The 17,931-nt window shown below is 32.9% G+C and overlaps 1 protein-coding gene across 1 annotated transcript in view; it reads right to left on the bottom strand.

The window, feature by feature from the left end:
* Positions 1-17,931, bottom strand: part of VPS13A (vacuolar protein sorting 13 homolog A) — a 337,780-nt gene that overhangs the window by 155,094 nt on the left and 164,755 nt on the right. The window contains exons 37-42 of the mRNA XM_044678014.1: positions 16,993-17,162; positions 9,388-9,605; positions 8,520-8,743; positions 5,728-5,820; positions 4,621-4,977; positions 2,958-3,059 (exon numbers count right to left, since the gene is read on the bottom strand). Coding sequence (XP_044533949.1) covers positions 2,958-3,059; positions 4,621-4,977; positions 5,728-5,820; positions 8,520-8,743; positions 9,388-9,605; positions 16,993-17,162 — 1,164 coding nt within the window. The remainder of the gene's footprint in view (positions 1-2,957; positions 3,060-4,620; positions 4,978-5,727; positions 5,821-8,519; positions 8,744-9,387; positions 9,606-16,992; positions 17,163-17,931) is intronic.

The following is a 17,931-nucleotide window of genomic DNA, read 5'->3' as shown; positions in this document are numbered from 1 at the left end:
CTTATTGATAATTTTGATTTCTTTATCTGAAAGTTGTCTATTCATATCCCTTGTTCATTTATCAACTGGGAATGACTTAATTCTTTGTATAATTGACTTAGCTCCTTATAAATTTAAAAAATTAGACCTTTGTCAGAGGATTTTGTTATATTTTTTCCCCAATTTGTTGCTTCCCTTCTAATTTTGGATGCTCTGGTTTTGTTTGTACAAAAACTTTTAAATGTTAATTTAATGTAATCAAAATTATTCATTTTACATTTTATAATATTCTCTGACTCTTACTTGAGAAAATTACAAAATGGATTCTGGATGGCAATTTGGAACTATGACCAAAGAGAGCTAAAATATTGCCTACCCTTTGATCCAGCCATACCATTGCTGGGTTTGTACCCCAAAGAAATCATAGGGAAAAAATATGTACAAAAATATTTATAGCTGCCCTCTTTGTGGTGGCAAAAAACTGGAAAAAGAGGGTATGCCTGTCAATTGGGGGATGGCTGAACAAATTGTGGTATCTGTTGGTGATGGAATACTATTGTGCTCAAAGGAATAATAAACTGGAGGAATTCCAAGTGAACTGAAATGACCTCCAGGAATTGATGCAGAGTAAAAGGAACAGAACCAGGAGAACATCATACACAGAGATGGATACACTGTGGTAAAATTGAATGTAATGGGACTTCTGTACTAGCAGCAATGCAATGGCCTAGGACAACTCTGAGGGATTTATGGAAAAGAACGCTACCCACATTCAGAGAAAGAACTGCAGGAGTGGAAACACAGAAGAAAAACAACTGCTTGAACATATGGGTTGATGCAGACATGACTTGGTAAGTAAACTCTAAACAACCACCCTAGTACACCTATCAATAATATGGAAATAGGTCTTGATCAAGTGGACATGGAAATGCACATCGGCTACGGGGGGGGGGGTGTTCTTGGGGATGTTGGGGAGGGGGGAAGAGTAAGAGTATGAATCATGTAACCATGGAAAATATTTTTTCTAAAAAATAAAATATATTTAAGTAATTTATCCATTCTGAACTTATCTGGGTATAGGGTGTGAGATGTTTATCTAAACCTAATCTCTCCCATACTGTTTTCCAATTTTCCCAGATTTTGTCAAATAGTGGGTTCTTGTCCCAAAAGCTGGGATCTTTGAGTTTATTGTACACTGTCTTGCTGAGGTAATTTACCCTAACTCTATTTCATTGATCCTACCTTCCGTCTCCCTTGTACCATATTCTTTTGATAATTGCTACTTTACAGCACAGTTTAAGATCTGGTGCTGCTGGGCAGCAGTTTTCTTTCTCTGTTTTTGGTCTGCCTGGCTTTGGGATCAGTACCACACTTCTGTCATAAAAGGAATTTGATAAAACTCCTTCTTTGCTTATTTTTATCAAATAGTTTGTATACTATTGGGATTAGTTATTCTTTAAATGTTTCATAGAACTCACTTGTGAATCCCTCTGGCCCTGGGGACTTTTCTTAGGGATTTCTTTGATAGCTTATTCAATTTCTTTTTCTGAGATGGGATTGTTTAAGTATTCCATTTTCTCTTTTGTTAATATAGCCAATTTACATTTTTGTAAAAATTCACTTACTTTGCTTATATTTTCATATTTTTGCCATGTAATTTGGCAAAATAGTTCTTAATAATTACTTTAATTTCTTCTTCATTAGAGGTGAAGTCACTCTTTTCATCTCTGATATTGTTAATTTGATTTTGTTCTTTTTTAAAAAATTAGGTTAACCAGTACTTTAGCTATTTTATTTGTTTTTTTCAAAGTACCAGCTCCTAGTCATATTTATTAGTTCAATAATTCTTTTACTTTCAATTTTTTAAATTTCTCATTTGATTTTTATGATTTTCAATTTAGTTTTTAGCTGGTGATTTTAAATTTATTCTCTTTCTAGTTTTTTAAGTTGCATACCCAATTCATTGACCTCTTCCCTCTCTGATCTGTTTATATATGCACTCAAGGATATAAATATAAATAAAAATATAAAAAATTATAGTCATTTTCTTCAATAAAATCAGTAATTGTTTCTTGGATTTGTTCTTTGACCGACCAGTTTTGAAGAATTAGATTATTTAATTTCAAATTAATTTTAAATCTGCCTTACCACAAACCCTTATTATTATTTTTATTGTATTTTCCTCAATGTTTTCATTCTTTTGATTTTGTTTTAGAGATTCTTGCTGCTTTGTGAAGTCTTTTGCTTCTAGTTGTTGGATTCTAATTTTTACGGACTGAATTTCATCCCTGGCTTTTTGATAATTCTTTTCCTTTTGGACTGTTTTTCTTTGTAGGTCATCTTTCACTTTCTTTGCCTTGTTTTCAAGCCAGTCGATTCTGGCTTTCAAGGCACCATTTTTTTGTATGTTTTACTTCATGTGCCTCTGTTTTGAAATGGCCTATTTTGTTTTTTAAGTTCTTTTCCCAATTTTCTTCACCTTCTCTTAATTGTTTTTTAAATTGTGTTTTGAGGAAATGGTGCTGCTTGGAAGAGGCGAAACTTAATTCTTGCCTAAGGAAACATACCTCATGACTATGACTAGATAAACATGCAAAATGTATTCAAGTAGATTAATTTGCAGTATAGCATATAACCACAATGGATTAAAATTACAGAAAGTTCCAACTCTGACCTTCAAGTTCCTCATTTAAAACAATGAGACATATATCCCTAGGGTTCCATCCTACTTTAAAATTCTTTAATCTTTAGGGAAGGTTCAATAAAAATTTGAAGAATGTCAAGCAACATTAATACAAGTTGTACTGAGCAGAAAATATAGTCTCCTATTTTAAAAATCTAATTTACTCAGTGGTCACAAAAATAATCCTTTACTGTTGTCCTCAGAGTTACATAATCATTCTCCTTTATGGGTGAGATTTACTCAATTATTAATCTTTCTAGATAAATATGTGAAGTTCATCTGAAATTATATATACCTTTATTCCAAAATTCCATGGTCTAAAATCTTCAGTTTGATCAATTTCTAAAGGTTCAAGTAAAGGTTCCCATACACCAAACATTTCATTGTAGTAATGTACCTAGAGAGATATTTTTGAAAAAAAAAATCAGGCATTCATGTTCTAATAATGCATAACTCAGGATTTCTTTAAATGATATGAATTTCTTGAATATCCCAGACTAAACTCAATGCAAAGTTCTGAAGTATACTTCAAACAAGTTTAAAAATTAGAAATCTGGCTTTAGTTACTTGGAAAAAGTTTTGTATCAGGAAAAACAACAAAAAGTATTTTTTTTTAAACCATTACCTTCCATCTTGGAGCCAATGGATCCAAGGCAGAAGAGTGGTAAGGGTAGGCAATGAGGATCAAGTGACTTGCCCAGGGTCACACAGCTGGGAAGTGTCTGAGGCCAGATTTAAACCTGGGACCTCCCATCTCTAGGCCTGGCTCTCAATACACTGAGCTACCCAGCTGCCCCCAAAACGCATTTTGATATCTGAATAAAATGAAACATTTTAACACAGAACTGTTATATGAAACTACAGAAAAATATATAATGAAGCTAAGCATGCTTATTAATAAGTTGACCTAAATTACAACAGAGAAATATTTTTTAAATTTAGAAAAAAATCAGTCACATTGAAATATCATGAAGAAATAAGTATTATCTGACCTAGGAAGAAAAAACAATATGTAAAAAATATATTTTAAAAAAGTTAGGTTAATGCACACAGAAACTTCCTACAATTGGTGCTGTAAAAGATGCAATCAGCTGCATTAGAAAATAATGTATTTCCTATGACTAAAGTAAAGCTCACTGATCTCCTCATACAACACCACAGAAAAGATTCATTATTCATTTAAGTATTAACCTCCAAGGTTCAACTTCAAATTCTATGACTCTATTGATAAAAGTATTTAAGCAGAAATTTGGATTTCTTGAAATTTTATATCAAATTCAATTAAATTTAAAACATAACTTCTGCTAATAAAAGTCTAAATGTAGTTTAAAAGTTACCATTAACTGTCATCACTAACTACAGCATTAAGACATTAAGCCGTGGGAATGAACACATCATATCTATTATCATGAAAATATGCCTCAACTTATCACTACTTCTTAAGAAAGATATCAGTATTCTAAAACCTACTCCACCATATTTTGGAAAAGAAAATATAGAAATTATTATACTATAACTCAGCTTTCAAATAAATGCAGAGTTCAGTAAAGGTTACAGGCTTTAACAGAATAAGGAACAGACTATTAATAGAATCAATTCACAAATAACTACAACTAGGAGAACATACAAAGAATAATTAAATACAGACAGGGAAAATTACATTAATGAATCTTTGATTAATTTTATGATGAGAAGTAAATTTGGTCTATGGTTCAATGTTGCAAATATTTACATAAGGTTCAAAGTTATAAGTAAGAATCATATTTGTAATATGTTTAACATAAAATAAATTGAATTAAGATGTCCTACACAATAACTATTAAAATCAGTTCACCTTTAACAAATTTGAGTAGGCTTCATGTAATTATAAGTGCTGAAATCAACTGGAAAAATTAACATAAAATTGAGCTACTATTCTTTGTTGTAAATACAAGAAAAAGGGAGAATAAAATGCTTACTTCTAACTCAAGATGACAATGAAGATTGATAAGAGTGCTCCAGTTTTTGCCTTCCCCTGAAAAATATGACTTAGCCAAAAGCATTGGTATTGTTCTATGACCAACTCCAGCTTCAAGAACAACAAAAATTGAGTCAATTGTCATTTTTATCATCTCTCCAGTGGGAACCAACTCTGTCACTGCAGCCACCTTTTCACTATCACCTGACTCTTCAAGAAACCACATTTTCAGTTTCTTTGTATCCATTTTGTCCCATAAATCTGGTTGAGATGGAAATGATTCTCGATGTGCAACTTTTGCAGTTGTATAAAATGTTGATGTAATAGTAATTATGGTATTTATAATAATAGGTGAAATCTAGGAGGAAAAAAAATTAATCATGACCAAAAATGCTTCTAAAGACACCATTTAAATTATGAAAATCGTTCATGTGTGTCCTGAATGCAGATAAAAATGACTTAATTTTGGGTGGAAAAAATAAGTTGCCTCTGTTAATATTACCACCCAACTTCATAATATAACTGGTTACAAAGTACTAGAATTACAGTATATCAATCCAAAATAAAATGATGCATACATAAAGCATTTTGTAAACCTTTTATGTATCATATATGAGAAATTATTAATAGTTTATATTCCAATGTGATTTCCCAGTTCTAGAAACTTCAACTATTTCAGACAAGCTAGTAATCAAAAATATTCTCGTGTACTATATGGTAGTGAAATACAGAAAATGTGTTTTCCTCTTCATCATACCCCTCCTTATTGCATCAAGTTATGTGCTCTACAAATAGAAGGAACATAATGAATTTGATAAACAGATGAGTTGAGGGGAGAAAAAAACAGGAAAAACTCTAAAATTCTGACAATGAAATACAATTAACATATCTTGTAAAATATGTTTCACAAAATTCAATTAGGGGTGAAACTGGCCTTTTGGTAAAGTCAAAAGTACTAACTTCCAAATAAGTACATGAATAAAAATGTAGATATGTATATTTTCTAGCATTTAAATTCTTATTTTTTAAAAAGGACCTACATTTCGCTGTAAGTTCTATTTTTTAAAAAATCTGTTAAATCAATTCTTAGAACAATATTTTAACATACCTTGAGTGTCAAGGATTTTACAGATATATCAACCATCCTTGGATCTACACCCATTTGAATACTTTGATAAAACAAGTCACATGGCTGCAAAACCTAAGGGAAAAAAGATTATCAGTAAGAAAAAAACCATCAATATTCTTTGAATAAGATGTAATGAAAGAAAATTCATTTAATAATAATGTAAAAAGCATCCAAAAGAGTAAAAATTTAGGCCCACTAACTCTAGAGTCTGCTTTTCACAACACCATTCTCTTTCCTCTGTTTCCCTAGTATGCTACATCATGTATTGCACATACTATGTTTAATAAGTTTGTTAAATTGAGTGAAATACTTCAAACTACACAAACAATAGATGCAGTAAAAACCTTCAAAGACTCCAGCCTTTAATATAACCTTCATTCATACAAAAAATGTTATAAATCATAAGACTAGGGCAATTTTTAACATAAAATGATAGATAAAATCCTGCAGATGTTCTGGTTTCTGAACAATATTACACTATAGAATTTTTTCCATTAGTATATAAAGGGGCCGACAATAACAAATTATAATAATAGCAACAATAGTAGTAGCAACAAACAACAACAATAGCAAGAACACCTGGCACTTATTTAAGATTTCCAAAGCACTTCACAAATTTTATCTCATTTGGTCCTCACAACAGCCCTGGAAAGTAAGCACTATAATTATTCTCATTTTACAGATGAAGCAGTTGAGATAGATAAGAGGTTAAATGACTTGTCCAGGATCACAAAATTATTTAATGTCTAAATCCAAATTTAAACTTTCATCCATACTCCAAATCCAGCACTCTAACCATTATACTGTATAAAAGAAAGAAAGGAAAATCACAGAATACTGCAGAGCCTCTTGAAAGAGAATCATAACAATTCAAAAGATCTTGGCCTGCAAATTCACAAAGGAAAGACCAAACAGATGAAGGATTTCTATTGCCTCAATTTCAAAATGTCCTTAAATAGACAAATCTATAGTATTTATATTATCTGGGACAGAAAAAAAATTCATGGACATGAATTTTATGCTATTAACAGAAAACATATAGGTGTTGTAGCAAGAAGGAGGAATGACAGCCATAGTACTTCATTGGTATAAAGAATTCCTCCAGCATGTTGAGTGGACCTCAGTGGTGAACTCAGAGGAGAGCATATACAAAAATCAAACAATATAAGTAGTCATTGAGGAGGGAGCTGCTATCTGCATCACTTAAAAGGACTGCCTTATGCTCCGTTTAAATTTTCAATACTAAATATTCCAGAAATCAATTTGAAATTATGCATATAAAGTGACTAAATATCTATAGCTTTTGATAGAGTTCTGATTCTTAGATATATTCCTCAAGGTTAAGAAAAGAAAGAAAGAAAGAAAGAAAGAAAGAAAGAAAGAAAGAAAGAAAGAAAGAAAGAAAGAAAGAAAGAAAGAAAGAAAGAAAGAAAGAAAGAAAGAAAGAATTAAGAAAGGAAAGAAAGAAAGAAAGAAAGAAAGAAAGAAAGAAAGAAAGAAAGAAAGAAAGAAAGAAAGAAAGAAAGAAAGAAAGAAAGAAAGAAAGAAAGAAAGAAAGAAAGAAAGAAAGAAAGAAAGAGTCTCCTGTACAACAAAATATGAGTTGGAGTTGGTCTATATTGAGCTTAATATGTAAGGCAGTTGGTGATGTAAGAATGGAAGTCAGCAGAAAAATTAGAACAGGTAATATAATTAAATCTGTAGGAGCTGAGAAAATCACTAGGTGATGAATTCTAGTGGGAAAAAAAGAAGAGGGCCTAGGAGAGAACCCTGAGGGTTAACTAAAGAAGTTAGAGAGTATGATTTGGATAAGGAAGCATGAAAGGGGATAAAGAAGGAGTAGTCAGAGAGGAAAGAGAAGAATCAGGAAAGAGTGGCATCCTGAAAATCTACAGAAAAGAGTATCAAGGTAGAAAAGGTGATCAACAGTGTCAGGCTACAGAAAGATAAAGGAAAATGAGGATTGAGGAAAAGTCATTGGATGTGGCAAATAAGAGACCATTAATAGTTTAAGTGGAATGATAAGATCAGAAGTCAGATTGTAAAGGGTTTAAAAAGACTGAATAAAAGGAGAGAAAGTGGCTATATCTATAGTAGAAAGTGTTTTCAAGGAACTTAGTCCCTCTATAAATGAAGGCCAGGAAAAAAAAGTATACAATTACTACGACAATGCAAATCAGAAGAAATAGCAAAATAGTTAAAACTGATAATTATGAAATTATGATGAACAAAATTGGATTGAAAGAAATATGAGATGGAATCTCTCCCTCCCTTCTTTGCAGAACCAATAGATCAATGATGTAAAACATTATATACAATGTAAGACTTTTTGGATGTGTTCATTGACTTTGCATGATGACTTTTCCTACATCACAATTTTCTTTGTTCTAAAGAACAAAAGGATAGAGGAATATACTGGAAAAGGTATATTACGTAAACATAAAAGAAGTTTATTTTATAAAACGGAAATGCAAACCAAAGAAACTAAGGGGGTGGCAAGCAGCATTGAATACTGTGGCCCTGAGAGAAGTTGAGAAAATGCATGTCCAGCACCTTACAAAGGCAGGGGATGAAGATTGTGGAATATTACGGATATTATCACATATGGATAATGTTGATTAGTTTTGCTAAACTTTTTTTTTTATTTGTTACAAAACAGATGTTCACTGGACCGGGGAGGTCTGATATATTTTGGGAAACTGTTGATTGAAAAACCAAGAGAAAAATTAAAAATAAATTAATTTGAACTAAGACAGTTAAAAAATACTAACCGTAGTGATTTTGCCTTCTCTCTTTGCTGGAAGAAATGGACATGCTTTCACTTGGAGATCTTTAATTGCAGCCGTTATATTATCTGACAGAGGTGTCCATTTCCAACTGATTTCACATTGTGTGGTAAGAACTAATGATGGAGCATCAAATCTTGACAAATCAGCCACAAACACAATTTCAGGATTTTTAATCAAAACATTCATTTCCCATTTCTCTTGCATATCTAATTGCACTAAAATGAAATAGCATTTTAAATATTAGCTTCATTATATATTGTGCACTAATAAGGTTAGGTTTTATTGTTATCTTCTCTATTTAAAATTATTATGAGCCTTTATGTCTGCCATTCAGGGATCAGGCTAACTAGATTTAGGGAGGTTCAAAACTAGTTTAATAATATAAATGATGAATATTTTACAAAAAAATCTCAAATCTAATTCATAAATAATTTATTAACTTGATCATCAAAGGGATTACTCATACAGATAAAATCAGAGGTAGTGAAATACTAGAGAACTCTTATTTAAACCACTATGCTAATGTTTCATGACTCCAGAGTGGGTTTTGAATACAATAAAGGAACAATAATGATTACAAAACAAAGGTGTTAAGAATAATCTATGTCTTTATTTTCCAAAGTGGTTCCTGATCCATATACACACATACCCTAGCTTTTTAAAAATGGTATTATTTGTTTACTAGTAAAAACCAACAAAACTAAAACTAAAAAATATCTAAGATCACACAATATTAAACAAATGGAAAAATCACTGCAATAATATTTATGACTTCACTAAGAAATAAATATTGTAACACTATAGCAAAATTAATTGTAAACTGTCAGAGTAGTATAAACTGTTAACTAACCTTCTTTTGAGGGCCATCCTTGAACATTAGTAGTCTCTACAACAATACCGCTATAATAGGCTGTAAGAAAGACATCTGAAACTGCCCTCAGGAATTGCATACTTGCACAGAGATACAGTTCTTGCAAAATTATATCGAATACAATACCCTCTCTGTTTCGTTTGTATCTTAAATCCATCATATCCTTTCTTTCAAAGCCAACTGTCAGTCCAATCATTCTGAAAGACATAAGGATTGCATCACTTTTATAAAAAGGCAGTCCATAATATGAACCATGACTAATAAATGTCAAGATATTAAAATACTTCTAAGATATGTTTAACCTTTTCAATAGTTAATGATAATGAATGTTGGGGAGATGTTTGCAAATCTAAGTACTATATGGCACACTACGATAAGAATGGAGTTCTTAAACCTGAGATATTTGTTTTAATAAAAAATAATTTAATAAGTTTCACTTTCAGAAGTTTCTTTTATAACCCAAGTTTATTTTTATTTATGCATTTAGAAACATTCTATGAAGGGATCTAAAAGTTTCATCTAGCAAAATAAAAATCATCAAATAAAAAAAGGTTTAAAAAATCATATTCCTCTGGGATTCTAGCATAAGAAGTAGCAAATTCAAGGTATCTTTAAAGGAAAAATTGTTCCAAGAAGACAATAAAGACAATTTTCCCTTCCCTGAAATTAACACTACTCTGATGCCTTCTGATTTATTAAAATGTATTTTGTTGAATATTTCCCCAATTATATGTTACGTAAAAGAATTGTTAACATTCATTTTAAAAAATCTTAAGTTCTAAATTCTCTTCTTCCCTCCCATGCTGCCCACTTCTTCAGAAGGAAAGCAATTTAGGGGCAGCTGGGTAGCTCAGTGGATTTAGAGTCAGGCCTAGAGACAGGAGGTCCTAGGTTCAAATCTGGCTTAAGACACTTCCCAGCTGTGTGACCCTGGGCAAGTCACTTGACCCGCATTGCCTACCCTTACCACTCTTCCACCTAGGAGCCAATACACAGAAGTTAAGGGTTTAAAAAAAATGGGCAAGCAATTTGATATCAATGATATATGAAAACAGCATGCAAGACATTTCCATTACTAGCAATGTTGTAAAGGTAATAAGCAAAGAATTTTTTAAAATGAAAAAAATGCATTTAAAAAAAAACATGCTTCAAACTAGATCCAACAGCTCAATAATTCTCCTGCTGGAGAATGATGGAATATATTTTTCATCTTGGGTCCCTTAGAATTATCTTAGATCTTTTTCTTGATTAGGTTAGCTAAGCCTTTCACAATTGATTAATTAATGTTGCTATTAACTGTATACAATGAATTCCTGGTTCTGCTAACTTCATTTTGTGTAGCTTCACTAAGTCTTCCCACGGATTTTTTTAAACATCCTGCTCATTATTTCTTATAACAAAATAGATTTCCATCAAAATCACACACTACAACTTGTTTGGCAATTCCCAAATGATAGGCATTCCCTCAATTTCTGACTCTTTATTACTATAAAAGGAATAGCTATGAATATTTTTGTACACAGTAGAGTAGCTAGGCAAGTTTATAGATGGGAGGTTTGGATTCAAATCTAATCTTAGACACTTCCTACTTTATGAACCTGGGCAAATCCCTTAAGCCCAGTTGCCTAACTCTTCCCTCTCTTCTGCCTTCCAACCAATGATTTAGTATCATTTAAAAGACAGAAGATATGGGCTTGTATTTTTTCTTACATTTTTTGTTACAAATAAGTATTTTCCATTCCTCTTTAATTTCTTTAGTAAAAAGAACAAGTGGTAGTATCGCATCATAAAAGGGAATGTACAGTTTTATATCCCTTTGGGTGCAATTCCAAATTTTTCTTCAGAAAAGTTTGGACCAGTTCACAACTTCACCAAAAGTGCACAAGAGTCCCATTTTTCCACATCCCCTCCAATGTTGGCTAATATAACTAAAAAAGAGATTTTAGTCATATTAACCAATCTGATACATGTGAAGTGGTATCTCAAAAGTTATTTAAATTTGTATCTCTAATTAGTAGTAATTTAAAGCATTTTTTCACATGACTACTAAGAGCTTTGATTTTTTTCTAAAAACTGCCTGTTAATATCATTTGACCATTTATTAACTAGGGAATGGCTTGTGTATTTTCATAAATTTAGCTCAGTTCCCTATATACTCGAAAATAATGCTTTTATCAGAGAAAACACAAAACAAAATAACAAAATGGAGATCAAGATGAGTGACAACCAACAGTTATGGAATTTGGAATCCTACCCAGATGCCATGAGCCAAGGGCAAAAGACAGTTGCTGCCACCACTATAAAAGGGCAGGACCTGATCCAATCTCTCTCTCAGTTGTGAGATAGGGACCCCAGGGTGGCAGGTGGGTAGGCCAATAACCTGCTCATAGTTACCTGTATCTGTTGCATTGATTACCAATCCTTCAACTTTGAATAGGGCTGTGAGATAAATGTCATCTACCTGATTGCCAAGAAGAATAACATCAAATCTTGCTACACCTGGTCAGGGCCAAGGTACCTGGCCTGGCCAGGGCCAGAGGGGAAAGGAACCTCTCCAGCCAACTAACAATACTTGAATATTGATTGATCATCTAGCTTTACCATCCTTAGTCTAGCATTGATTCCCCATACCTTCTTCCTCAACCTTAACCCTTCCCCTGAGTTCATTACAAGTAAATTCTTAAACCTCATCTAAGTGTATGTAGGCTATTATTACTCTAAAGTTCAGTCTAAGAGTCTGGCATATAGAGGGGAAAGGGAATACTTTCGGCTAAATTGCAGTCAACTGCATTGTCCATATACCACCCATACTTATCCTCATCTTTAACATCTTTCATTAACTCAACCCCAAGTCAAGTAACCAGAGAGGCGATGATTTAGATCATAGCTCCTCACTCAATCACTTTGGCTTGGGCACTGTAAGTAGGATCTGGTGCTCAGCTGAGCTACAAATAGTTGTGAGACCTGGTGGTCACTAACACACCTTGGTGGCCATTCAGGCATCCCATCCTTATTCACCTTGGGTCCTTATACTTTCTGAGGACCTTGGGTCATCTTTCTATCAGGCCCTAAATACAGAGCATCAGTACAACCATAACCCTTATCTTGTTTATCATTTCTTATAACACAATAGTATTCCATTATGATCATATACTACCACTTGTTTAGCCACTATCAATTGATGAGACATTTCCTCAGTTTCAAAAAGAGCTGCCATAAATATTTTTGTACAAATAAGCCCTTTTCTCCCATTATAAACTACACATGAAAAAGTGTTCTAAATTTCTTATAATTAGAGAAATGCAAATCAAAACAACTCTGAGGTATCAACTCACAACTAGCATATTGGCTAACATGACAGCAAAGGAAAGTAATAAATGTTGGAGGGGATGTGGCAAAACTGGGACATGAATACATTGCTGGTGGAGTTGTAAACTGATCCAACCATTCTGGATGACAATTTGGAACTATGCTCAAAGGGCTTTAAAAGACTGTCTGCCCTTTGATCCAGCCATACCACTGCTAGGCTTATACCCCAAAGAGATAATAATAAAAAATATTTGTACAAAAATATTCATAGCCACGCTCTTTGTAGTGGCAAAAAACTGGAAAATGAAAGGATGCCCTTAGATTGGGGAATGGCTAAACAAACTGTGGTATCTGATGGTGATGGAATATTGTTATGCTGGAAGGAATAATGAACTAGAGGAATTCCATGTGAATTGGAAGGACCTACAGGAATTGATGCAAAGTGAAAGGAGCAGAACCAGGAGAACCTTGTACATAGTGACAGATATACTGTAGCATAATCGAATTTAATGGACTTCTCTACTAGCAGAAAGGCAACCATCCAGGACAATTCTGAGGGACTCATGAGAAAGAATGATATCCACATCCAGAGAAAGAACTGTGGGAGTAAAAACACAGAAAAAAAAACAACTGCTTGATCACATGAGTTGATGCGGATATGACTGGGGACGCAGACTCTAAAAAATTACCCCAATGCAAATATTAATCATTTGGGAAAAGGTCTTAATTAATGACACATGTAAAACCCAGTGGAACTGGCTCATTGGCTACTGGGGGGGGGTGGCAAGAGGGAAGGGAAAAATATGAATCATGTAACCATGAAAAAGTATTCTAAATCAATTAATTAAATAAAATATTTCAAACCAAAAAAAATTTCTTTGGGACAGAGATCTAGTAGTGGTATTGTCAGATCAAAGGGATTGCAATTTCATAACGTTTTGGGTATAGTTCCAAATTGCTTTCAACAATAGTTGGATCACTTCATACTTACTGCATTAGTTTTCCAATTTTCCACCATCCTCTCCAATATCTATTATATTTCTTTTCTGTCATATGAGCCATTAGCAGGTATGAGGTCGAATCCCACAGTTGTTTAAATTTGCATTTTTAAAATCAATAATGATTTGAAGCATCTTTTTTCTTATGAGTATAAATAGTCTTGATTTCTTCATATAAAAATTACCTATTCATAAGCTTTTATTATTTGTCAACTGGGGAATGACTAGTATTCTTATAAATTTGTCCCAGCTGAGAAATGAGGCACTTATCATAGATCCTGTAAATTTTTCTTCAATCTTTACATTTTCCTTCTAATCTTGACTGAATTGGTTTTGTATGTACAGAAACTTTTTAACATGATTAAAATTTTCCATTCTAAATACTGTAATGCTCTCTATCTCTTATTTGGTCAAAAATTCTCCTTTTACTCATAGAATTGACAGCTAAACTATTCCATGCTCCCCCTAATTTGTTTACGGTGTCATACTTTACTAAATCATGTAACCATTTTGACCTCATCTTTATATGTTATGAGATATTGGTCTATACCTAGTTTTTGCAATATTATTTCCAGTTCTCTCAGCAGTTTCTGTAAAATAGTGAGTTCCTGTTCAAAATGCTAGAATTTTGAGGTTATCAAAGAGTAGATTACTGTAAGAGTTTAATTGCATGAACAATTCATTGATCTGCTTTCCCTCTTTTATTGATGTGTTTAGAGATATAGATTTTCTCCAAGTACTGCCTCAGCGGCATCCCATAAATTTTGTTGTCTCATTGTTGTAATTTTTCTTAATGAAATTACTAATAGTTTCTGTGATTTGTGTTTTGACTCACTCATTCTTTAGAATTTTATTTCCAATTAATTTTTATTCTGGGTTTCCATAGTCATTTGTTGAATGTCATTTTTGTTGCACTATGATCTGAAAAGAATGTACTTAAAGTTTCTGTTTTATGCATCTGGTTGTGAGGTTTTAATGCCCTAATATACAATATGTTCCTATAAATATGCTATGCACACCTGAGAAAAAAAGTTTATTCCTTTCTATTCCTACTCAGTTTTCTCCAGATGTCTATAGGATTATCTTTATCTCCTTAATGTCTTTATTAATATTTTATTGTTAAATTTATCTAATTCTGAGAAGGAATGTTGAAGTTCCCCACTAGTAGAGTTTTACTATTTCCTCCTGTATTTCATTTACCTTTTCCTTTAAGAATTTGGTTATTTTGCAATTTGGTATGTATATATTTAGCAGTGATATTACTTCATTGCCAATGGTGTCCTTCAGCAAGACATAGTTTCCTAGCTTGTCTCTTCTCTTTAAGTTAGGTTTATTGTTGCTTTTGCTTTGTTTGAGATTGATTACTATTCCTGCCTTTTTTAGTTCAGGTGAAACAATAAAGATTCTCTTATAGTCCCTTATTTTAACTCAATTTGTGCCTCTCTATTTCAAGGGTTTCTTGTAAACAACATATTGCTATTGCTAGATTCTGGTTTCTAAGCCATTCTGCTTATCCACTTCTATTTTATGGATAAATTCACCTCATTCACAATCACAGTTATAATTACTGTTCATTTCCTTCCATTCTTTTTTCTTCTCTTTATTTTTCTCTCCTTTCTATCCTAAGCCTTCTCTAAAGTCTGTTTTGCTTCTGACCACTGCCTCCTTTTACATGTTATCCCTATTAGCACATTCCTCTACCCCTATTTCTTGTGGCGTTTTCAATACCTACTTCTCTGTTGGATAACACAGATTTCCATAACTAAGTATGCATGTGTGTTTTTCTGTATTTTTCACCCCTCTTAGAACTAAAGTGGATGTAAGTGAGGTTCAAGCATTATTTGCCCCTCTATTTTTCCCTACATTGTTTTAAACCCTTACCTTCCATCTTAGAATCAATACGCTGTATTGATTCCAAGGCAGAAGAGTAGTAAGGGCTAGGCAATGGAGGTTGGCAGCAGCTGGGTAGCACAGCAGATTGAGAGCCAGGTCTAAAGCTCTTCCTTATGAACCTTATTTATGTGAGATAATTTTTCTCATTCTTCTGTTTCCTTCTCCCTTTTCCCACAGCATTTCTCTATTTTTTAAAAATATCATCTTAACACAATCAACTCTTGTACTTTCCTTCTACATAAAACCACCTAATCACCCTAATATTAATAAAGTTTTTATAAGGTACATGTATTATCTTCCCATATAAAAAGGTACAGAGTTTCATCTTATTCAGTCTATCTTAATTACTTTCCTATTTACCTCTTTGTACTTCTCTTGAGTCTTGTATTGGAATATGAAATTTTCTATTTAGCTTTGGTCTTTTCATCAGGAATACTTGAAAGTCCTCTATTTCATTAAGAACCAATTTTCTCCCTTGAAGCATTATCCCTGGTTTTGCTGGGCATGCACGTTATTATTCTAGGTTGTAATCTCAGCTCTTTCAATTTCTGGAATATTGTATTCCAAGCCCTCTATGCCTTTAATGTGATAGCTATTAAATCTTATGTGATCACAGTAACATTTAGCAATGTAATCCTTCAGTTTTCTTCTGGTGATATCACCTAGACTAGTGGTGGGCAAACTATTCCCTGAGGGACAGATCCAGGCCTTAGTTTGCCCATCACTGCCTTATACAATTCCCTAATCACTTCGCCCCCACATCCAGATGTGGCCCACAGGAAATAGTTTGCCCACCACTGGCCTAGACTTATAAGATTCATAAGACACAAGAAAGTGATAGTTGTTGTCATGATGAAAATTCTTTGGATACACACACATACACATATACACACACATACACATACACACATACACACACACACACACAAATATACATATACATATAAATAATCTTGCCTGAGAAGATATTACACTATTCTATAGTTACCTACCAGTGGTTACTTAACATGACAATGGGGGAAAAGTGTGGAACATTTGAAAGGGAGCTGACTTAGGTATCAGAAAAATCCTGCTGTTGGTTGCTGCCTCACATTATTTACTAGTTGTAACACCATGGAGTAAATCAACCTATCTTCCTCTCAATTTAATCATGTGTAAAATAAGTATAATAATATCTGTTGATCCGATCTCCCAGGGCTACTAGATAGATAAAATGAAAAAATGTTTCAAATGTTTCTATATTTAAAATTATATAAAATGTCAATTATTATTGCTGGTAGTAATTACTTTACAATATTATTTAGACACTACATTTTGGTAGATTTACAATATTAATGAATTAATTACTATTTTAAGTACAAAGGCAGAACACTATTATACATACTGTGGAGTTGCCTTCCGAATATGGCTCTGTTTATCTTCTAATATGCAGTGTTTTAAGGACAATGAAAAAAATACTGAGTCATCTGTAAGCATTTTCCCACCACTTAGAATCTGTTCCAGTTTAAATTCTGCAAGTTTCAAAAGCGGATCTCGAACATCTACAAAGGAAGTCTATTTGGAAGAGAAATAAAGACAAATATTAACATGCCTCCCAAAAAAACCCAGATAAAAAACTGTAATGAGGAATAGGAGTTCAATATAATATATATTTGTTAAAATGAAGGGGAAAATCATCAAATTTTAAAATTTATTCTACTAAAATTATTGGCTAAGCTCTTTAAGATAGTTATTAAACACTGGCTTTCCCTGATTTAAGGCAATGAAAACATTAACACTAGAGTATACGAGTTACATTTTGCCTACATGATAAAGGACACACCCAAAAGGGGAGCAACTGATTTAATTAAATTAAACAAAAATGTTAATAAATATATACTACATATAAGGGTACTGTGCTAGTACCTTATACAAAAGATGTTACTAAATATACAAAAAGGAAAAAAAATTCTGCAGTTCCTATGCTAAATGTACCTATATCTTCAGTTTTTCCCTGGATTCAGTGACTCCTCCTTCTATCTACCTACAATCCACATCTAGATTTCCCCAGTAATCCATGACCTTTTTTGGTGTTAAACTTCTTGAAAGAAATAAAAAGGTGGCAATGGAGAAGTAGGTCTGGAATAGGGTTGAAATCTGACACCCAACATTTCCTAGGTTTGTGATCCTTAGCAAGTCATTTATCCTTAGTTGCCTGGTCTTAATGCTCATTGTTGATTCTTTAAAAAAGAATGGAAGGAAGGAAGGAAGGAAGGAAGGAAGGAAGGAAGGAAGGAAGGAAGGAAGGAAGGAAGGAAGGAAGGAAGGAAGGAAGGGAGGGAGG

Source organism: Gracilinanus agilis, chromosome 1 (assembly GCF_016433145.1).
Source record: "Gracilinanus agilis isolate LMUSP501 chromosome 1, AgileGrace, whole genome shotgun sequence".
Taxonomy (NCBI): domain Eukaryota; kingdom Metazoa; phylum Chordata; class Mammalia; order Didelphimorphia; family Didelphidae; genus Gracilinanus; species Gracilinanus agilis.
The sequence above is the reverse complement of the archived record's forward strand: the minus strand, read 5'-3'. Positions and strand labels throughout refer to the sequence as shown.